This window comes from Manduca sexta, chromosome 23 (genome assembly GCF_014839805.1).
Source record: "Manduca sexta isolate Smith_Timp_Sample1 chromosome 23, JHU_Msex_v1.0, whole genome shotgun sequence".
Classification (NCBI taxonomy): domain Eukaryota; kingdom Metazoa; phylum Arthropoda; class Insecta; order Lepidoptera; family Sphingidae; genus Manduca; species Manduca sexta.
The window spans coordinates 9,794,575-9,819,102 of record NC_051137.1 but is presented as its reverse complement, the minus strand read 5'-3'; the positions used below and the strand labels follow the sequence as shown (position 1 = coordinate 9,819,102).

General features: G+C 36.7%; 1 protein-coding gene across 1 annotated transcript; it reads left to right on the top strand.

Annotated features, from left to right (window-relative positions):
- The first annotated feature begins 1,335 nt into the window (after positions 1-1,335).
- On the top strand, positions 1,336-18,329 carry LOC115441036 (neuroligin-1). Its single transcript, XM_030165608.1, has 13 exons — positions 1,336-1,526; positions 1,601-1,818; positions 4,469-4,627; positions 5,947-6,135; positions 6,723-6,808; positions 7,006-7,173; positions 9,285-9,405; positions 9,657-9,853; positions 11,532-11,654; positions 12,256-12,401; positions 13,810-13,937; positions 14,284-14,436; positions 15,171-18,329. The coding sequence occupies exons 1-13, from the start codon at positions 1,336-1,338 to the stop codon at positions 16,067-16,069; spliced, it is 2,778 nt and encodes a 925-aa protein (XP_030021468.1). The 3' UTR covers positions 16,070-18,329.
- The last annotated feature ends 6,199 nt before the right edge of the window (positions 18,330-24,528 follow it).

The following is a 24,528-nucleotide window of genomic DNA, read 5'->3' as shown; positions in this document are numbered from 1 at the left end:
TTATGTTGTCCTTATTGCACAAGATTTGCACTAAAAAATGTTTGGATGTTTGTTGGAAGTAAAAAAAGAAATAGCAAAAAGGATTTAGATGAAATTTGGTATACGGATAAACCATGTCCTGTATTAACACTTTTTATCCCTGTACTTCATCCCTGTGAGAAAAAAATGATTAAGAACCTGATTCAAAACTTCTGAGTAAATGCTACTCACCATAACACTCTTATCTATGTCCCGAATAAATGAAAATGAAATGAGTATTGTCATATGAAATTAACTTGAAATTTATAAAACAGGTTCTTAGATTTCAGAAAATATTTATATTATTTGTGTTGTTTAGCGAAATCATTACGGGTGCTATTTTCGTACGTAATAAAGTCAAATTAATAATTTTGCGCACGGCGGGGTCAGTAATGCGAAGGTGGGAAAGGCAGGAATACGCACGGACCACAAAGCTTCTGCTTGTCACGCCGCTGATTGATGTCTCGGTACCGGGTTGCTCTTGGGCCCCGGGAATTTTCTCCCTCGCTTTGTAGGCTTCCAGCGCTACTAAATGTGCCTGTGAATATCATAGCTTCACGAAAAATGCCTCGAGCAATTTTCTTAACAATCGTAATGCAGCTGGCGATATAATTCATTTTTCATTCAAAGCTTTTTTATATTTCTATATCTAATTACGTATAAACAGAAAATAAAGCGCTGTTCACGTGGGATTTGGAAAAGTAATAAGTTTGTTTTAAAACATGTTGTCGATTGCAGTGTTTGTTGCGCGTTTAATTACAATTATCAGATCAAAACAATCAGTTTAACTTTTGAGGTCTTCTACTGCATTGTTGTGTAATTAGTTTAAAATGTTGTTTACTCATTTTCGTTGTTCATTAGTTTTACACAAAATATTTTTTTAGAAGCATCATTGTAGTACGTTTCACTTTAATTATAAAATATGTTCCATTGTTTCAGGTTAAACCAATGGTTAGCCAATGTCAAAATGCTAGAAACGCCGTGAAAACATGAAACGGGTAAGTACTTTTAAGAAGTTTTCAAATGTATTATTCGGCCGTTTGAAACTACGATGTTTATAAGAAATTCTACATAACATGTTTGGGCCTTGTGAAAGTGTAACAATTTGCAGAGCAGAAACAATTGGAATGTTGTAAACAGTGGCCGCGGGCTCGCGAGAAGGGTGTATTGGGATGAGCGCAGTGCGCGTGGGGCGGTGCGCGTGCGGCGTGTGTGGCGCGGGCGCGCGGCGGGCCGCGTGATGCGCGGGAGCGCGCGCGTAGCCGGCGGCGCGTCGCTCGTGCCCGCGCCCGCCCCCGCGCCCGCGCCCTGCGCGTGATGCGCGCGGACCGCGCCGCGCTCTACGCGTGGCTCGTCTGCTGCGCGGCCGCGCTCTCTGCGCATAAGTACAGCACGCGCGTTGTGCGCACTAAGTACGGACCTTTGCGGGGAATAGTCGTGCACTCGCACCCGCAAGTTGAAGCCTATCTCGGCGTGCCATACGCCACACCGCCATTAGGTAGTCTCAGGTAAATGACAACCACATATTGTGTGTTATTTTTAAGTTGATATTAACATGCATTAACAAAGTGTATTGTGGTAGATACATGCCGCCTGTAACGCCGTCTCAGTGGCGTACGACGCGGCTAGCAGACGCACCAGGGCCGGCGTGTCCCCAGGCGCCGCCCACGGCGTCCCCGCGCGACGATGCACTGCTGCTGCACCCGCGAGCGCGCATACGACAGCTAGAGCGACTTCTGCCGGTGCTCGCGAATCAGAGCGAGGATTGTCTTTACGTCAATCTCTACGTACCTGTGAATGGTAAGCAACGTCAGAGTTGCATACATGCGCGGATACACGCGTAGCTTAACACCTTTTCGCCTTTATAGAGATTTTATGCTTATCGTTATCTTTGTGTTTTAGATTACATATTATTGTTATATAAATTATAATATAATGTAATATTGACATCATAACCGCACTAGGTACATAGTTTATACCTAACTATTAACCTTGATTTATCGCATAGTACTGTTTTAAATAGTGCCATCGATGTATTTAAAACAGTATTGCAGCATGAGGAATTTTATTAGTTCAATCATTTACTTAACTAATTAATAGGTATGTGGATACCTGATACTTTACACCGATCATAGATAATCCAGTAATTATAATGAACTGGTCGGAGTTATTTAGTTGGCGCGAGCTAATTTGTTAAAGATATCCAGTAAGCATACATATTAAATTTACCATGTGCAGCTCACAGTAGCTCAGAATTTATACCAAACTATTTGCCTAGTACGCCAACCAACTATTGTTAATTGTTAATGTTATAAATAACATTTAATTGTATCCCTTTATTTGTTGTCGGTCAAAATAAACGGTGGTTTATATTAAGCTTAAGTTCATGTTCAGATGCTTTTTGAAGCATTGATGAAAGTTTTCATAAAACCGCGTTTTAAATATTGATAGTGAATATCTTGTTCCATAACGATCTTACAATTATCGAGATTTTCTTTTCTGTTTGTTTTATAAGGAGGTAGCATTAATTTATTTTTAATGTGTGTTATATTTATATATTTAAGGTTGTATACAACAACACAATAGTGTTGTTGTATACAATACATAATAATGTACATTAAACGCATTATTTTAATTGTAACTTTTCTGTAACAGCCAGTTTTGTGAACCTAAAAAACAGGTCCTTTTCAATCATAACTTCTCAAAAAGCTTTATTAAGAAGGGGGAATGTACAAGGCTGTTAATTTTTCAAGTAACATAAAGTTTTTCCTTATGACAGTGATAATGTTTACCATAAACAAAACCTTGTAAAACTTTTCAGAGATTTCCTGACGAACTTTGTAACACGAACAGGTACTGTTCTTTAAACTTCTTTGTTTTTGTTTCCTTTAAAACTTTTATACCGTAATCACATTTTAAGTAAGGAATTATTTTTGGAAAATGGCATTCACAAATAACTTTGAAGTTAATTTGTTTTTTTATACGGTATTTATATTTTAAATGTCATAGTAATACTCTAAAGCGAAATGGAAAAAATGTACAAAACAAACTATATAATATGTAAACAGAAGTTGTTGATTGTATTTAATTTATGTCTGCAAATTTACAAAGACCTTCATTACAATTTAAAATAGTATCAGCTTTGCTACTAAAACAGCTGTCGCTAAGAAAAATACTCTTTTCAACCTTACTAAGATTGCAAAAAACGTAGCGAAGTTAATTTACATTTAGAAGTAAGTTGAATGAAAGCAATTATCGAGAAGCTTGTAAGGCTGAGGGCGCTTCACAAGAGGAACCGGGGACGCTGCTGCGGCGAAGGGTGCCGAGGCCTCAATTCCGTAGTGCATTGCAGTGCATCCTGCCCCTGCAAGCAGTGCGGAAGTGAGGCTGGGGCATCCTATATCCACCGAGCGACACAACAATACACCACCACGCAGACTCAAGCAAATATTTACTTTTATTCACCGAAGGAATTCTCAAGCGACTTCGCGCTGTTACAATTGATCGACTTATATAAAACGTCGTGTATTTTTTACTTGGAGAGAGGAAATATTGTGAAGAGACTGTAACAATGTATTACTTGTAATCGTCGTCGATTTCCATTGATAGTTCGATGTATGTGTAGAAGATTGTATACACAATTTAATGTTTATTTTACTACGATTTCTACTTTAGTGAAATATATTGTCGATATTGATATTATTATAGAGGACCGAACAATAACTTGTATAGATAAATTAGGTATCTAACATCTACACAATATAATTGTAAATTATTATATAACTAGCTTTTGCTCGTGGCTTCGCCCGCGTGAAAGAGTTTCCCAAGATAGAAAATAGCCTATGTCCTTCTCAGTGTCTCAAACTATCTCCACACCAAATTTCATGGAAATCCGTTGGGTGGTTTTTTAATTTATCGCATTCAGATGAACAGATAGATGCGGCGGGGGACTTTGTTATGTAATATGTTGTTTAGAACTTTTTAAGAGAAACAATTCCGTCATACGTGTTTGATGCGTAATTTCAACTGTTTATGCAACGGACGCAACTGAAACTTTCAAAAGGAATTAATTTTACTACTTTTGTAGCTCTTTTCATTTAATTTTGGTTCCTGTTGGTCTTTGCGTTATGTTATATAGCTTATAGCCTTCCTCGATAAATAGCCTAGCCAACACTAAAATATTTTTTCAATTCAAAGCAGTAGTTCGTAATAGATTAGCGCGTTCAAACAAACAAACTCTTCAGTGTGATATAATAGTATAGATATAGATAGAAGTATAGATTGTAATTTTTTTAAATGTTTGGTATTCGCGTAACATACGAAGCTGTAATAATAAATGTAATGTTTGTGAAAATCTTTTTTTATTAAAATGAAAACAATAGGGCGCCACCTATGTCTTTATTCAATTGAACATTCGAATGTTATGTTTATTGTGTTTTTTATTACGCAGGGGGTGAGGGCGACGGCGGCGGAGTAGGGTTGCCTTGCCTCGTATTTGTTCACGGGGATTCGTACGAATGGAGTTCTGGCAATGCATATGACGGTACAACCCTGGCGGCGCACGGCAATATTGTTGTAGCTACTATCAACTTTAGACTAGGTATATTGGGTAAGTGCACCTCCGAACTAATGTTAAGGTCCATTGCAGTGTAACAGAAACTTAAATCTGCCTCCGCGCCGTACGTTATTCGGGTTGTTGGACTGTTTGGGTCTCTTATAATGTCCCGTTAGAGAAACTTGTGGCTCAAGTTTACACTAACTTTGTGTGAACTTGCAAAATTATACGTTTATGTGTTAAATTTGCAAATTAAACATTGAAAATTAACGTATTCGATTCGACTTTTGATATTGACTTTGGTTTAATAAACTTACAAGTGAAATACGTTATGTAAGAATTTTATAATGGAGAAATGGGCGATCCAAATAATATAAGCTCTCCGATGTTTAAGAAACTAATCGTGAAAAATAGCAACAAAATCCACATTCGGGACGGGTTGTTACATCTGTGGTTAGGTAATGTTAAGGCTCTTATCACATTAGCGAATCGTAAGCGAATTTACAGCGAGGCGAAGGCTGCGCATTCGTCTTGTAACAAAACTGTTAACTTTTCTAGACCACGGATGAACATGGGCTTAGAGACCACGTTCCTTATCCCAAATACAATACCGTTGTCTGAACTCATTCACTTTCCCCACAATAACAGCACAAATCATGGAAGTACCAGCGGAAAACCAAACGGAAACCAACATTTCCATTTTGGTTCTGTCAGAGACAGCTATCGCACGAGGACGAACTAAGTTGGCATTGTTTCAGTAAAGTGTACTCTCCTTTCTGTGCGGGTAACTGCGGCCGCTTTGTGACTACAGTTTCTTTTAGCCAATTTAATTAAAGCTGCATACGGAAGTACACGAGGGAATCCGACGATTTCTACTGACATCAATGTTGAAACAAGGGGAAATCTAGTGTCTTTGTTCTTTGAGTCCATTTTAAATAGCTAATTTCTATGGAAATTTCATTTCATTAGTTTAGCTAATCTACCAAGGGTGTTTCGGAAACAGTGCTTATTATGTTCGTTAATAATCCTAAAACTAAAAAATAATAGGTTGTTGCATGGCTACCATTATTATTCAATACTGGTTTTTGCTCGCCGCGTCGCCTGTGTGACAAAGTTTTCCGGGATAAAAGTCCCGCTATATTTTTCCCGGGTTAAAAAATAATCTGTGTGCTAATTCTAGACAAAAATCTATCTCTGTGTCAAATTGTATCCAGGTCTGTTCAGCCGTTCTAGCATGATTAAGTAACAAACATCCAAACTTTTGAATTTATAAGTAATTCAAAAACCAAAATGAACGATTTTACACTGACAAAGTTCCGTAAGATAATTAATTGTTAAATATGAACGATAGTTTACTTGTTTCATATTCGCAGGTTTCTTAAAAACTGGTGCTAAAGGGTCTGCACAAGGGAATTTTGGCCTTATGGATCTGGTAGCAGGGCTGCACTGGTTGCGGGAGAACCTGCCTGCGTTCGGCGGTGACCCAGAGAGAGTCACGCTCATGGGTCACGGGACGGGCGCCGCACTTGCTAACTTCCTCGCGGTCTCACCTGTTGCTAGAGGTATGCTTATTGAAATGCGAAAATTATTTTAAAGCGATTTATAATATGTATTTAGGATAAACAAAAATTAAGTAGGCTATAGAACATGACGGATATTATGATTGTGCATTGTCGTGAGGGATAACAGTATAAAAATATTTTTTGCGTACTTGAATTTTAAACCTGGGTAATACATTCTTTTCGGGCTGGATGATAATTAATTGAATTGTCTTCCGGCATATGAACAGAGACGCGTTTTTCGTAATCATCATTCGTACACGTCGCTAAACATAAAAGGTAAGGGTCGAGCATTGTCCGTAATTATACTGGTCCACGGTAGATTTCATTATTTCATGTCACCATCTCGTTTAGATCCTCTGTCACTTAATGCGATTAAAGAGGTCACATCAGACATGCACAAGAGGGGAGCTTTGTCGAACGTAATTCAAAAATAAGGTCAACATCACACTTGATATTCTTTTTACAATGCGCATTTTGAAAGAATACACGAAACACTGTACGAAATAAAAATGTTATTCTTAAGAGATTTCATTATCTTCGTGATCCTTGTTCAAAATGACAAAATTAAATTAGGTTATCTGTTTCAGAACTACTGAAGCGCGTCATCTTGTTAAGCGGGTCTGGGCTGAGCTCGTGGGCTTTGCAGAGGGAACCACTCACAATAAAAAGAAAGGTAAACACACATTTCAACTTATCGACCGTGTACAAAATACATTAAGTACTGGAGCGTCATTAAACCATCCACGGAAACGTAGAGCAAGCTTGTCGTCTCGCTCGTTTACGACATATCCAATTTTTCGTATAAAAATACTAGGAAGCTTTTATCCTTTGAATTTATTTAAGAGATTTATTTGCGGTATGTATTACCAGGTAGCGGAACAGACAGGCTGTCACGGAGATTTGCTAGAGGATGATTTAGCGCCGTGCTTACGTAACAAGCCACTGGCGGAGCTGCTTGCTGTGCGACTGGATCCGCCACGGTTCCTGCCAGGCTTTGCACCCTTTGTCGACGGAACTGTTATTGTTAATCCATCATCTGTGAGTATGAGACTAATGTTTATGAGGATATTAATATTGATTCTGATATATTATGATACTATCGCCGAAAAAATTGTTACAGGTGTAATAAATAATTTATAATTTTGCCGCCGTTATGTATTTCCTGTTTTGGAACAATACGTACTGTATTGGACACAAATTTAATTCAGTGTAAATCAAGTTGCGTAATGACAAAAATAGCGATAGCCTAGTGAAGCGGCGATAGCCTAGTTGGTTGTGGAACGGACTGCCGAGACGAATGTCCGCAGGTTCAAATCCCAAGGGCACACACCTCTGATTTTTCTAATAAATTGTGTGTATTCTTTGTGAATTATCGCTTGCTTTAACGGTGAAGGAAACCATCGTGAGGAAACCTGCATACCTGAGAAGTTCTCTATAGGAATTTCGAGGGTGTGTGAAGTCTACCAATCCGCACTATGCCAGCGTGGTGAACTAAGGCCTAATCCCCTCAGTAGTAGAGGAGGCCCGTGCTCAGCAGTGGGCAAGTATATAATACAGGGCTGATATTATTATTATTATTAATGACAAAAATAATATACACTTTATTTCTTTTTTCAAATCAAACCCGGTACATCACTGTTCATAGTCGGTGTGTGTTTGTATTCGTACGGATTAGTTTTTGCGGAATTAAAACTTTTTACTGGAAATTCCAAAATCAAACGCAAAGCCGCAGATTTTACCAGCTCCCATTTCGTAGCTAGATGTGGGTTATTAGTTAAACGTCGCAAATAACATACAAACTTCATCCAATTTACATTGTCATCAGGCTTTATCTAATTATAGGGCTCACAAATTATGATACATTGTTGTTTAAATAGATTATAGTTATAGTGTCTCCGAAGCAGATAAATTTTACGTTATCGGAACCAAATAAATCTATCCATTTGCTCTAAAAATTGCAAATGTATTCCCGTTCGTCTGCAATATGTTACAATATACCAAATCTACTGCTGTGTAAACTTACATTGTAATGTGGAGTGTTCGCTAAAACTGTGTCACCCATTAAATACTTTATGTATTTTATTTGGCTCTCTTTGTTTGTCTATTGTCAGATTTATCGTAACACTAGGTATATTAGATTTAGATTTAACACGATTAGTTCAATGACAACGCGCAGCAGTGGGTGTAATAGCTGCGCCTGCCAGATCCGATAAGCGTGTTTTCAATTGTAATTAATTTGCGATTATAATACCTAAAACATCTGAATAGCATTAGAATAAGGACTATTTTTGCAATCATTAAATAATAGGTATTCGTACAAAAAATAAATACGTAAAGAGTGTCACTTGTAAAAATAAAATAATCCAATTGTTAATTATTAAATTCCGTTAAGGTATATTTTTTAAATAGTTATATGTATGGTTTAGTTAATTATTGATTATATGAAAAATGTTGTCCTACTTGCTTTGGATAGTATTTTAATTTGTTACCTAGCCAAACAAACAAGCTCATTGAATAAAGAATCGCCAAAAAATTTACCAAATGAAATTGAATGCATCCTGATAGATAACAAGATAAAAATTACGTAACACCGTCCTCCAAGTTCCAACCCACATTCAGCTTGTGTTGACTTTACCAATGTATAGGTCGAGGAAAAGGCGTATAATTTAATGCAATTACCCCAACGTGGAGCATACCGCCATGCCTTTCCTTTCTGGTAAGCGTCGCGTCGTACACACATATTTTGTTAACGGTATTTCCGTGATAGAGGTTTTTCAATAAAGAATAGTGTTTATAGAATAGAGATGTTTACTCAAAGCGAAAAGATGATGATGAAAGATGAGATGTTATTACTGCATTGGTGGCGTAGTGGTATTGCTTGCACGGTAAGAAACCGCTCTGGAGACCCGGGTACGAATTCCGCGTCAGGGAACGTGATATTGGGTTTTCTGCCCAATATCAGCTCGGAGTTTGCAATTTTTGCTCGATATGATGATAAGGTCACTCACTATGAAATCATTGGTCAGAAAACAATTTTCATAACTAAGAGACTGTTTGCAACTCAGCTTATACATTTTGGGGATAAAGGCGTGGTGTGTTTTTGTTTTGAAATGTTGTGCATTAGGTTAGATAATTTGTTTTGTTCCCAGGCCCCGCCGCCGACGGACAGTTCGAGGCTCGGTGCGGGTGCTGCTGCGGTCGCTAACGCTGCTGGCTATGAGTTGGCAGACTTTTCACACAGAGAACTATTGTTCGGGCTTACCACCACAGGTACATGTTTTTGGGCACTATGATCAGGGACGAGTGCAGTTTAGTACTATGCATAACTTTGTAAACCAAAGTCCCGCGGCGCCTACTACTTACAGGCGATATTTGCTTGCTTCGTCAATATATCGAATAAAAAAAGCATTACCGCTTACGTGCGAAACGTTTCGAGGAATTAGAAAAAGCTGAATATCTAACAGCATTCGTATAATCAAACGTCACGTACATTCCAATGAAATTCTTAACGTATCTTGCAGAATCCTATCTGGAATTTAGCGCTCAAGACTTGGAGTTCGGCTTCAACGAGAGCCGGCGGGATCGCATTCTTCGCACATTCGTCCGTAACGCTTATTATTATCACCTCAACGAAATATACTCGACCTTGAAGAACGAATATACGGATTGGGATAAACCTGTACAGAACCCACTGAGTGTTAGAGACGCAACGCTAGAAGTAAGTGCATACTTTATTTTTATTCACTTATGGGCTGCGGCCTTTTGCGAACGAAAACGCAACACAAACCATAAAAAATATATTTTAATCAACTTTCGAAAATGAAGTCCGAATGTTTCGAAACATTTTCTCTAAAATATCTTTTATTGACTGTAATAACTTTTTACGACGCTCTTTGTAAAACTCAGAAAATGCAAATGTCAAATTTACGAGTGCAGCTATAAAAACAATCAGATAAGCAATTTCAAATTAAGTGGTTGGAAAACACGACACAAGACGAGTGCAAACAGTATTTCTATAATAATAACTTTGCTAGAAGTATCCAGTTTTCTACTAATTGATTATATTAGTATTTAATCAACATTAACTAATTTAATATATCAGAGAACAATATAGTTTTGCAACAGTATTAATTACTGAGATTGTTATTGTTACACGGTCGAACGGGTCTTCGTTCAGTTATATTTCATAACCTTGGACAAGTTTATTAAGTCTGGTAACGATCAGACCAAATGAACTTTTCGATTTTGCACACTCATTGTCTCGTCACCTTGTTAACCGCCGAAGTCACATTGACCTTGCGGTATATTTTGGACGTTGAGTTACTTTTCTGACACTATCCTCAGCCATTAGGATTGTGGGACTTAATTAATCATCTACTGTTAGAATATTATTATAAGTAAGTATTTCTAAATCTTGCCATTTTAAATCATATTCTTCGCGGCGCTCGACAACAGCCGTGGCTTTGAGAAGCTTGCGTTTAATTCAAAGGAATCCAATATCCTGCAGAATTTCCGTTATAGTAGGAATTGTCTGAATATGGAACGGTGAAGAGCTTTTAAAACTTTTTGCAAGCGGTATCGAGTGTAATGAAGTTATAGTTATATCAAACGCTAGTGAATGGTATCAAAGTTGATAACTGTCAGCTGTGTTGGCATTTCTCGAACGTGTACGAGTTGTGCTCCGCCCGCGCCCGCGCCCGCACACACGCCCGCGGCACCGCGCCGCGCCGCGCCGTGTCGCCTCGCGCCTCACGCCTCACCGCCACGACTTGCCGCGCCGCCACGCCGCCGCGCCGCCCTGTATCACAGACGATCTCAATTTAAGCCTCAAGTGGTTTTCTCTACTCACCGAACGTTCCTACAACGTACAAAGGAAGTTAATGACGCTCGCGCACGCTGAATACACGATGGGCTCGTTGAAAGGCTTTATTGGAAAATACTTGCATCATTCAGTGAGAAATTAGGGCGTCATGATTGTTATGATGTCGGCTCAAACGCTTTAAAGTTTCCTTTGGCGAAGTATGTTAACTTTATAGGATCCCGCGTGAAAGTATGTTCGCTACTAAATATTTTAAGTATTTGATTATGTGCAGGCTTTTGACGTAGGGTAGAGAACTTGTAGAACTTGAGAACATAAACATTTGACATAGTAGTGAAATCTTCCAAAGAAAACGAGAGGAACAAATGTAATCGTCATACAAGTAGCAGGAACCTAAGTTGCATATTTTTATATAGGCTTGTGCGTGTGGCATACTCTGGTGCGTTTAGCAATGTAGCATTTAAATATACAATGGGTTCAGCTTGAACTATCAACGTTTAAAACATAAATATTCACAAATCATCTCTTATTTAGGATAACTTCAGTAAGTAACTACAGCTCCGTGATTTTACGACAGGTATTAAGTGACGGGCGTACTGCAGCGCCGCTAATACGACTCGGATATCTGCACGCTTTGCGCGGGGGCACTACTTACTTCACACATTTTCATCATTTATCACAAGATAAGGACTATCCTCAAGTAAGTTGAAATTCGCTTCTGTTAATTTTATGCACGTAATATATATTTTTTTGTGTTCTAGTATATATTGAATACTTTTATTATAGGTCACAGCCAAGTTTTAAATTGTTTTGTTTAATTTATGGATTTTTTGGAAGTAAAAGTGTCTTACAATATTTTATGTCGGCAGCATATGTATGCTAAGTATGTATTTACTTTCATATAATTTTATGGGTCATGTTGGGTATCCACGTTCCTAATATAGTCCACAAACAATGGTTTCGATTGTTTTCTTGGTACTGTACTTAATGCAAAAACACACAATGAATTTTTATTAGTCCTTTTATTATTATTAATGAAATATGTTGCAATATAATCACAGGTTTTTCTTTATATTCCTTCATGAAACGACTTTATGAAAATTTGAAAATAAGATGGCCCATTTATAGTTCCGTGATCTTTTTAAAAATACAGATTCTCAAGCATGCATTTTATCGCTCTTATTTCCTATTTCATTTTTACAGCGTCAGTCACACAATATTGAGTATATTGTACAAATATTTATAATGGATGTTTTATTACAATTTGTATGTTACTTAACGGCTTGTCTTGTATCGTTTAGAGACCAGGATCGGTGCACGGTGAGGAGATACCATATTATTTCGGGGTGCCACTATCACAGTCGCATCATCAGCAAAACGCAACGCAACAAGAGCAGAAAATATCTAAACTCTGCATACACTACATCGCTAACTTTGTTAAATACGGGTAAGTGAGGTTCAGTTGGAATTCATAACTATTTTAAATACATAAATTGGTAAAATAGTAAAAAACTGAACGAAATTGTCGAAAAAACTCTCGGTTGACTAAAAATAAATAGAGAATTAATATTTTATAAATACTATTTTAATATTAGTCAACGTTTCGATTCAAGTGTGTAATTCTTATAATTTCGATATAGCCACAATTCTATTCTCGACTACATTATGCTTGTATCAAATAAACAATTTACGCAAGCTACGCGAGATATTTGTGGTTTTGGGTGGAATTTCCAATTGAATTTGTTAAACGAATGGGTTTACTAATAATGGTTTTATCTCGTATGCTGAATTTACAGTTGAAACAGAGATAAGCTTCACTTGTTTCGCGGTATTTTCTATTTATACCCTGCAGTTTAAGATATTAAAATTTAGAGTATAAGCTTGATAATAGGTGTACAAGTGAGGATCGTAACTTCAAGTGTGGCGTAAGCTGCCAAATTATTAAAACCATATGTGATACTAAGCACTTTAATTAATGTATTAGAATCAGACATCCCGTATGGCTCCAATGGCTACAGCTCTAAAGCCGAGTATACTTAAGTATGATTTCCTGCAGTATGGCATAGTATAGGTAATATCGTTGCAGTCTTATAAGACAGTAAAATGTATGGAAATTTTTATATTACCGTCGAAACGCCACGACATTGCCGTTGCATAAAATGTATTGTGGAACATTTGAACTGTTGAGAAATTGGTTTATTTCTTTCTACATATATGCCAGCCCGCACACACCCATACAACTCGATAAAATTACAGTCACACATTGAAGAACAAGTTAAACTTATAAATAGAGGAAATGCGAGATCATTGTGCGGGTATAAATCCAATAAATCAAACCATTCATAAATTCATTAAAATCGAGTATGATTAATAGTTTTTACATCCTGTTTGTTTGAAAATCAGTTTTTTCCTGACGACAGCATTTTATTAGCAGAACTTGGCGGATTCTATTTTGCGGAAAACTTATGAATCTTACATTTTTATGTTAAGAAGTGACGTTGCATTTTACGATTTAAATTATTCTCAGACGCGTTTCCGGAATTGTAACTTGTATTTTTGAGTGTGGGTACAATTGTTTCAGAATACTTTAATTTACATATAGGAAGATAAACTATCTGAAATATTCTAACAATATTTTTTTAATAAGGCAGCCTTCGAAATCGACCACTTTGCAGATCTACTTTTAGGACATTTAAGGCAATTTGACAAGCATGTAAATTATTATAACCCACCACAAAGATGTATTACACAACACTTTGCTCCTATATGTAAGATGATGTTTATAAAAAAATAACCCACTCGGTTAGTTAAAAAAGGGTGTTCGAAATTGTAAGGTTTTTAATTATTTTGTTCAGTAATCCTAACGACCCATCGGCGACACCGCCTCCGAGCCCTATGCTGGGCGAGTCTCCGAGACTTGGCCTCGATCAGACGCCTTACTGGGACACATACGATACAATCAACCAACTTTACATGGAAATCAGTGAGTGTTTTAACTGTTTTGTTTTGTGAAAAATAATTAATCTGTTTTCGTCATAAAAATGTATAAAATGAAGGATGTTTTGTAAGAATCTGTACCTTTTACAACGTTAATTCCTATTTATCTAAATTATATAGACAATGATGCCTAGAATATCTATATTTGATTATGTATCTAATATGTCTAAATAGCGTAATTTTATTGCACAATCCACGCGTGTAATGTTCATGGTGTGTCCCAGAAACTCAGGTTCATTTAAACTTTTGGGTCGCAAACTTTCTTGTGTATTGTGTAACGTGGATACATTTGGCTCATTTGTTTCAATTCGGCCTCGTTACACGACACGCAGGCAGTAAGCCGGAGATGCGAAGCCACTACCGCGGCCACAAGATGTCGCTCTGGCTCTCTCTGATACCGCAGCTCCATCGACCCGGCTCCGACCTTCCCGATGCGGCGATGCGACATCACCACTTCCAAGAGGACAACGCCAATTACTACGAAGGTATGTTTTGCGTCATAATCCACATTGCTAAACACTGCGTTCTGTAATTCAGATCGGCTTTGTTACTTAAGTTTCCCTGTAATAGCACATTATTTATGTATATTTTATTTAATTTCTTTATATGTATTTTTGACTACTTATATATTCGGTAAGCATTTAATAACTTCATAAAAAAATCGACTAACGGTATAGCAATAAGAAAGTTATTCTATGTTATAACTGTTTTAGGGCAAATGTGATTATATCTCGCCTTCACTGCGTGTAAATAAATGCAAACTGAATGTTAAGTAGTTAGTTGAACTTGCAAATTGTATGTCGTGAAGTTCACGTCTTCAGTCGTATTGTTTTGTTGTGATAGTTAATGATTAAAACACCGTTAGTTTAAGAGGGTCATTACCTAATCTATACAGGTTATATAAAATTCATTTATTTGATTGATTTCATTACCTATATTATCATTATTACGGAATAGTGATGAATTAATATAAAGTTATGCAAAACCTTTAATTAGCTTGAACAGAATAGATGATTTAATCAGAATGACTTATTAAAAGTAAAGATTTTTTTTTTATTTTAATAACATATCCATCCTAAGATATGCATATATATATATACATATACATATATTCATGTGATTTGGTATTATTTTAGTAAGCCTATCTATGTTGTAAATTGTGTAAAAATTAAACAATGTCATATTAGTACAATATAAAATTATTGATATTTATCATCAGGTGCTGTAAGACCCCAGTCGATGTCGCGGGCGCACGTGCCGCATCTAGTGAACCTCGACATCGGTGTTGGTGGAGATTCGTCTCGCAGCACTCCGCCCTCGCGCACGTCTCCGCCCAGGCCTTCTCCAGTGCCCCCAGCACCGTCCACCGAATGTCCTCCTAATACTACAAGCACTCCAGTTCAACCAGACGACGCGCTGCTTCGACGCCTCGCGTCTTCCCATTATCAATCATATACAGCCGCTCTCACAGTCACTATAGCCGTTGGTTGCTTTCTCTTACTTCTTAATGTCCTAATATTTGCCGGCATCTATCACCAACGAGGCACCAGACCGCGCCATTCCAAAGACGATCTCGCGGAGGCCGGCAGTTCATCGTCTTCCGATAATTACGATGGCAAGTTGGATTACGAAGTTCGGGCATTCGAGGGCAAAGGTTTTGGTTTTGATTGCAAGTCTGCTCATGTGCCCCGCGGTTCCGGCTCTAAGTTTGACTTAAGGACGTTGTCGGATTGTGGAGAGCCGACTTTCGGTGAGTACAGTTGTTACGACGAGAAACATCGCGCTGCGCGCAGTTCCATGCCTGACGTTAGTGTGGGTAGCGCTATCGAAGCGGGGAGTGTCGTGTGCATAGACACACAAAAACCAGATATACAAAAAGTAGATGGAAGGCTGCAAGACCCGGTCGGGAGGACTAGCACTTTCGAGCCTCGCGTAGTCGACAGTTCTACGCAGGTCAAGTTCGGTCCAGATTCAACTGAAAACACAACTGAAAATAATGAATCTGAATCGGCAGCCGCGAGTGCGTCAGGCATTCTGCGAGTGCCTCCGACTACCGCGCCTCCCCCGCCGCCAGGCATTATGAAGAAAAGAGTTCAGATACAAGAGATATCAGTATGAGGGTTCCTGGATGCCGCCGCCGAGGTAGTTGTCAATAAACGGACAAAGTTGTGATTAATCAGTGTAAATAAAAACGTAAAGTGTCCTCGTGAATAACGTCAATGTAACAATATGACCGTGTAAATATATATAATAATAATATATTACGTTGGTTTAAAAGTGCGGGTAATGTATGTGTGAAACGTTGCAATTGAAGCGCTGTCCTCTTCTTCGAAACTGTGGCTGTAATGTTACTGAAGTAAAAAGTACGTCTTCTTTTATCCGGTCTATTTGCCATTGGATCGAGGATGCTGGGATATATTAAAAGCAGACGGTGCAGACGTCAATATAAGGTGATCGAGGGCCGTAGTCACACTGTACCAAATATTTATTACCTTTACACGGAAATAAATATTTGGTTTAAAATTGTATGGTTACTTTGTAGAGTATTTTATTTCCCATTTTATGTTCTCGTATCTCAAATAAAACCAACGTTAACTACGGTAAGCATATTTGCGTATTTTCAGTTGTTTAAATTACTAATGTTCGTGTGGATTTTCATTATTAATCTTTAATTTTAAACTACACTTACACAGTTGCCATTGCATATAGTAAAAAGGAATTGTAGAACCTTGTGAATATATTCGTATATTATGATAAATGTGAATATAACAATAATTTAGTGACAAAAGACTTAAGGACAAACCCGCATTAGATGTACATAACAATATCAAACGAAGTGTTTCAGGTAATTAGTGTAAAAGTAATGTAAGACGACATCGTTTTAAAAAAATTGTGTACGTTGTAATTTTTTGTATAGTTACTTTTAAGTGAGGTGTATTCATTTTGAGTAGTTTTTGATAAGTAAATATTGAAAACTTAAATGGACGAGTACCATCCAACCATTCGATTATCATTCCCAATATATTATAGACCACACAATTATTTCCGGCCATAACGTCGTTTAAAGGTAATCAGGGTAATAGACCACGGTCTTTTACGTTTATATGCTAACGCGAAACGCATTATCTTTTTTGCGTAAGAGAATATTTATACATTAATGTCAACCTGCCTTGCGTTTATCCAAAAGTTAGTGCAATTACCTATAATAAAAAAATCGACCCACGTTTTTTCAAGTCGAACGGCATAAGTCATTGTAATTAGTGGCTCTTACGAACATTGGGGCCAAAGGCATTCGTCCAATGTGTACACAATATTGTTGATATCTTCATATCGTTGGTGTCTACTATGTGCATACCTTCCGAGAAAATTTACGCACGAAGATTTGGCCTGGGGAAAATTAAATTCTCGGTTACAGCTAACATACGAATACTTTTAGCTACCCATTTCACGTAATAGGAACATTTATATGATTCGATATTTGTGTCTCGGACCTGCCTATAGGTATCGTTGTATGTCCTAAAATTTTACAAATCTAATAAAAATTACATTGATTCGAGCCTTAAATAGGTGTAGTCGAGACGAGGAAAAAACATGGATATTACAAAATCGTGCCGCATTTTCGTATATCGAACATAAAATTGTTTCTATCTGTAACATCCATTTCATATTTGTGAGAGAAACAAAACATTTATCGAGAGGAAAAGGACGAGGACAAATATTTGTAGTCGTAGTACATATTATATTGACTGGGTTTGTTGTTTACTGGCTTTCATTTAGAAACTTGTTACTTTATAGGCCGATGAAAGATAGAAGCTATTTATTCTTTTTCTTTTCTCTCGAAAATTGGTTAATAAGGATAAATTTTAATTACGCCTCTTTGGAAACGTTCGACGAACGAATAAATCTTGATTGATACCCTATTATTTGGTAATAAATCATCAAAAAGGTATATTGAATAATAGTCATTGGAATATTATACCAAATACGAAAATATTGGGTTTCATATTTAGAAGTTCTCACAAATCAACTTTCCACTAGTTTTTTAGAGTGTTAAATAACAGTAAGAGATCAGAAGCCTGATGTATGTGGTTTCCTTTGCCTGCCAAGTCGCAAAAATTAATCAGGTATAGAAAAAGAAACTTCAAAATTAATTTGCGTGATGGTTCATATTATGCAAAAATAACATTGTAAAATGCTGTTCATGTACTCGTCCATGTTTTTTATCTTCACAGGAATTGACGATTAACTATGGTGAGTGATTAATAATTAAATACTTTACGCCATTTTCCACATTGTGACAAAATGTGATTTTAACGTCACAGTTTTTTTACAGTTGTAATCTTGAATTGAATGCTTAGTAGGGTATGTATTTGTGGAATTGATAAAAAAATTATAAATATGATATTGAAATAATTTGGATAAAATTCAGAAACTATTATTTAAATGTATTCAGGTAAATTGAAAAATATAATATTTACTTATAACAACTGTTTTGCTATTTCAGAAATGTTTGCTTTATCTGACAAGGTATACGATTAATTTAAGTGAGCTGCAAATTATTAATAAAAACGAGCTTTTGCGACACGACTCCTTCACACATCCCGCGACACCTTCCTTGTTTTAATGTTGAGGGAAATTTTCCGCTTACAATTTTTTTTATTAGAACGCGACGGGCACTTGTCATCAATTCAAGATTTCTCTCCCGTTATATTCAATGAATTAAAAAAAAACTTAATTCATCATCTAGGTATATAATAGTCTTCATAGGAACTCACGAAATATATTTTTTTTTGCTTTCTGAACCAAAATAAATTAAACAGAATCGACATCTTATTTTATGAAAGCATCTATCTCGAAAGATTTTAATTTGCAGTCTCACTTTACATGATGTGTATATTACGTTATCTAATATTTTTGTAATAATTTTGTTATATTTTAAAGGTTAACTCACATCAAAGAGATGCGACATTGCGCGGCGCCATGCGATAGGTATTTCGCAACAAACTTGTCGAAAATTTCAACTAACTGACGACACACTTGTTGACTATGATTTTAGTTTGTTCATAGACCGAGTGGATTAGTCTTCATTTCAGAGACTGACACCACTCTAATGGCACGACGCGACGCGGTGCCGCACTCTTTCACGCGTTGGTTATTATTCTATAAGAATATATTTTCCTCATTAATCATTAATTAAATTTAGTAAATCGATTAATTAATTTCCCCGCTTTTGAAGCGGTTACAAATTGGATTTAAAAAGTATTCAGGGAATTGCATAGTTGTTAAAAACATTATGGAAATGTTAGAAACATTATATTTGTTATAGTTTCATGTATTGTTATTAGTGATGGTTGTTCTTTTATTATGTGCTATTATACAGTTTGAATATCTGCATTTTGTTACAATTTGGTATTTAAATGGAATGAATAAAATATTATGTCGGATAAAGTTTTTCTTATTTTAGTAACAATTTTGTAAACTCTACGCTGTGTAAACCTCGCCAAGACAATAATATCTGGTTAGTTTAGTAGAGTTTTCTAGAGACTATTTCTAGAGATAATAAACTAAACTATCTTCTATAATGTATCTCGTAACGTATAATTTCGAACTGCTAAGCTTTGTGATTTTTAGAATAATTTTAGTCCCTCTACAAATCTAGTAGCGTTTAAAAAATTTTGATTTATTCTATAAATATGATAACGTGGATTGTTTACAAAATAATAACATGTTTAGGGAATTTTCCCAGAATAACTATATCTAAGTACATGCATATCATTGACTAGATAAAATACGAAACAAAAATAATTACATTGGAAGCTAATCTCATTGTCCGAATTTCCGGGACAGAAAGAGCTTAAGTATCTTCGTGGAGCTTTAGTCACGCGCAGTTTCCTTTTAAGTTAATTCACAAAGATTAATAATAAATTTGAAGGAAAATAAATGGAAACGGAAGACGCGCCAGATGAATATAGGGTGTGTCGATTCCGCAGATTTCTTATAACACGTTGCGTAGTGGAAACCACGTGGGGTCGGTGCAACATTTTTATGCATACTAAGCACGCTGTATAAAGTTTTATTTCACGGCCTACCGGCTGACGTCACCGATCCTTGGAAATTTTAAAATACCATTTTGCTTGCCACCCTGTAAATCGCACAGGCTCGAAACATCGGTCGGCTCTTTACGCTTCATTATTTGTTGTCCTATGTTGCCTAGATTGAGGTGACTGTCCCTGACTAGGAACACATAAGTGCTGATGAAGTAGTTCCGTGGTATAATTAATTTAGTTGGTTTTGTGACGGGGCGACAAAGCGCCGCGGTGCGCTTCAAATTGCTGCGGTCAAATTTGCGTCGACACACGGCGATTGATTAATTCAAGTCCAGCACTGAATCGACTATTGAGATACTCCACAGTGACCGATTAGTCCACGCGCAATCGCCCATTACAATTCAGTTTTGTGCTCACAGGTGCATGCAGTTGATACAATAATTCAAAATGACATAATTTTAGATGAACTAATGCACCGATTGTCGGTGTGTTTCGTTGTCAAATATCTTATATTCAGGGTAAGATAAACTTAAATCTAATACTTCACACTGCAATAAAATTATTGAGAGTATTACTATCGTAATTCTACAGCAGAAGTAGAAAAGAGGAGCAAAGCGGTTACCTTAACGTATGTGGTCACCGTCATGGACAGCTTAATGTCCCCGAAATCGTGTGTAGGTTTCAGGAACGGAATGTTGTGGGTTTAGAGCGCGGGGGGTATTTTAGACTTCTGACAATCGCACTGATCGTACGAAACGCAACAGTAAAGCTGTTGCTTTTCACGAGCTAGAAGTATCACCCTGATAATACCGGTCCCTTCATACTGTAAGTATATCTGCCTTCTGTGTTACTCTACCATATAATATTACTGTTGTTTATATTCATATAAATATACCAAGTTTTATATTTTTTTCATGTTTGATTCACAGGACACAGACAAGAGAAAAACGGTGAAATACGAATGTAATATGTCGCTGATAAATTATGTGTAAGCATCATTAATTCTTACATCATACTACCGTAGTTTTTTTTTCAGGTCATTTAATCCGTAAAAATCTTGTGCGTCTTCCATTCTCCTAAATTTCAACTGAAAATATCATGGTTAATTATTGAGTCCTATTAATAAACATCGCTAAGCAGTGATTTACCTAGCTAATGTTTTACTTTTTTACACTTACGTCATTATTTAACGTAATTAGCAATAAATTAAATTGTTGACGTTATTTATTTTATATTTTATAATTGTTTTTTCCAACATATCAATGCATGCCGTGGCAACTAAAGGTAATGCATTTAAAATATTGTTAGTCATTTGTAAAGTTCAGTTGTTTTAATGTATAAAATAAATAAATAAATACAGTAATTTATTATATTACTAATTAAAAGCATTTAATTGACAAGGAACTCACTTGGTATCGGTGTATTTAATAAGTCATAAATATTCTGTATCATATACGGCAACTTATATAATATGATTTTGTAAATCACATGAACATTTTTAAATTTTTCACTTTCCCGCAATGTTGAGTTTCCTACACATATTACAACGCTAATTTGTCCGTAGTCCATCCAACCAGGAGGAACTTGAATAATTTGAATAAATTAATTTATCTTATGAAAAGTTGGGCAGACTGTAAGGTGCTCGGATGTTGTCGGATTAGGGGCGCATGTAAGCTTGTTATGTTCGCAATATTGGAAAAGTTTATCGAAGAATACAGAATTAGAAAAGTTTCAGATAGTATTGGCTCTATGGAACATCGGCCCACTCTATTGCTACACTAGACATTGCACATCAAACTTTTCCCAGTGGCCATCCTTATTATATCAAATTAGCCGCTTGCATTGCGTCGTAATCTTTTTCATTCAGATGCGAAAACGTTATTTACCAATTCAAATGGAGGTGCTTTTCATTAATTTTCTGTTCGTGGAACTTCAACTTATTTGTAAAAGTTGTGCGGGTTTTAGAAGGAAAACTTCGTGTGGTAGTTACTTCAGGTTTAAATTCTCATTCGAGAGCAGAACCACATACAACAATCACCTTTTATTTTGCATCCCTCTCCTTTAAAGTTCATTGTATATTCGTGCATAAATAAAAGCAGCTAGTATTCTCTTACTTTATTAATATGCAACTTTGTAATTGAATTTTCCTTTAGTGTGGATTTGTATTTGTAACCGCGTTAAATTAATCATGTATATGCATTCACAACCTAACGTCTGTATCCCCTAAAGGGTAAACAGAAGTGTAGTTATTGCTCTTAGGTTTTGCCGGCGTGCAACGTTGCGAGGTTTTAACTTTCGTACTCTTGATTGAAAAACACAGAGCATAAATTGGAAACATTATATTTTTTTGGTTGGAACTACAAGATCGAATTTAAGAATTTACGATCGTCTTAGCCAGAAGACCAATGATTGATGATGCCATATAATTTTTAAAGTACAATTTACAAACGAAAGACAACGTAGCTAATTAAAAGATAGATAATTAATCAAATTCTCCAAACAATTAAACATATCCAAATGGTGTGAAAATAATTGCCTTTCCATTTGTATATGTGAGCGCATGCAGCTTGTAACGAACGGGGCGAACGAATGAAGCGGACCGCGAAACCTTCAAATTGAATTTTAAGCATCCAATTTGTTTGCGCAATGCCGCCTGTACCGGGTTATATCAACGCGGGCATCGCATCGCCGGCCGCCGCCCGACGCCGCCACCGCGCCGCCGCGCTGCCGCCCGCCGCCGCCCGCCGCCGCTTCCCGCACTCGTAAAGCGATTTTTGCCAGCCCGCACTGTGAGCTCGCGCCGGATTTCGATGAATTATTTATATCTACATGCACGCGTGTATGCCAAAACTATATTTCCATTTCAAAATATGAAATTCACACTCTTCCAGGCCTCATTTCAATAGCCAGTTAAATTATATTTTGGACGCTACGTATAGTTGTAGAGCTAAATTTTGCAAAAGTAATTTAAACACACGCAAATTACATTGTATTCAATTATAATTTTCAAATTACACTAAAAATAAAATAAAATTTTGTCCATTGAAAAGTTACATTTGGGGTTGCGTTTTTTAGAGGACGCAATTTTATTTTTTTGAAGTGTAGGGGGGGTCAGTATAAAGCTAAAACCAAGTTTGTGGGGTCGCCACCCTTGTCCCACGGCCGCCATCTTGAAAATAGGGGTTGAAATGGTTTTTACGGTGTATCTCTTAAACTATTTATCTGACAAAAAAATATTATAAACATTTTTTGTTGCAAATGAAATTCTCTACAACTTTGGTTCAGTAACTTTTTGTCGTAGAACTATAAATAAAAAAGTTATAAGCGAAAATGTTAAGAAATTCAATGTTAAGCAATGTCAATTGCAACGTCATCAGAACGTGTGTTTATAAGGTTCATAATACTTTTTTTTGTACTCAAAGTCTGTCTCTGGAGCTTCTGAAACTGACGATAAACTGATCCCCCCCGTGACCATGAAGGCTGCAAAGTCTTCGAAACGTCGGGAGAAAATAAAATACTAGCACCGCGATAGAATCCGAAAATTAGTTTAATTTCAATGACGATAAACTACTGGAGCTGCTGCTGCGACGACGAACAACATTGTCGGTTCGATTGTCCACGTAATAACAATAACACGCAACATGTACAGTAACTTCCGAAACAGTTCGTAAAAATTTGTTTTTGTGAACAATTGCTTCATCTGTGCCAAAGCGATTCAGGATCCAAGTAATTCGCGTACAAGCCGACAACCGCGGGTTTGTGTTGTACGTAATGAGAGTACAAAAAAAAGTATTATGAACCTTATAAACACACGTTCTCATTTCAACGTCATCGTTGCAATGGACATTGCTTAACATTGAATTTCTTAACATTTTCGCTTATAACTTTTTTATTTATAGTTCTACGACAAAAAGTTACTGAACCAAAGTTGTAGAGAATTTAATTTGCAACAAAAAATGTTTATAAATTCTTTTTGTCAGATAAATAGTTTAAGAGATACATCGTAAATACCATTTCAACCCTTATTTTCAAGATAGCGGCCGTGGGACAAGGGCGGCGACCCCACAAATTTGGTTTTAGCTTTAACTGACCCCCCCTACACTTCAAAAAAATAAAATTGCGTCCTCTAAAAAACGCAAGGTAAGGCCTAAAAAATTTAACATTTCAATGGACTAATTCAAATGCGAAGAACAAAAGAAACAATTAAATTTGTAACTATGACAAGAAGGCTGAAAGTGTGCCTAGCCCTTAATAAAGCTTTATTTAGTACAAGTGATGGCTATTTCGCTCGACATTTATATATGACTCGGAGCGGGTTTGATAAAATATATTCCTGCTAATTAGTTTAAATTCCGACCTTAAAGTGCGCCAGCATAAAGGAAACGCTCATAAAGAGCCTTACCAGAGCGTAAATGAGTGTGTGTAGTCAGTAGGAGGCAGGAGGCAAGGTGCGGCGCAGAGACGCGGCGTGTGCTCACACCTCACGTTACATAATTTCAGCCTCTTCAAACACTCATTTTTATTTTACGG

What these genes read in the sequence shown, in the direction of transcription:
- LOC115441036 (XM_030165608.1), top strand. Translation starts at nt 1,336, where the DNA reads ATGCGCGCGGACCGCGCCGCGCTCTACGCGTGGCTCGTCTGCTGCGCG. An exon ending in GGTCTCACCTGTTGCTAGAG is followed by an intron (nt 6,136 to 6,722) that starts GTATGCTTATTG and finishes TATCTGTTTCAG; the next exon opens with AACTACTGAAGCGCGTCATC. An exon ending in TTAGAGACGCAACGCTAGAA is followed by an intron (nt 9,854 to 11,531) that starts GTAAGTGCATAC and finishes ATTTTACGACAG; the next exon opens with GTATTAAGTGACGGGCGTAC.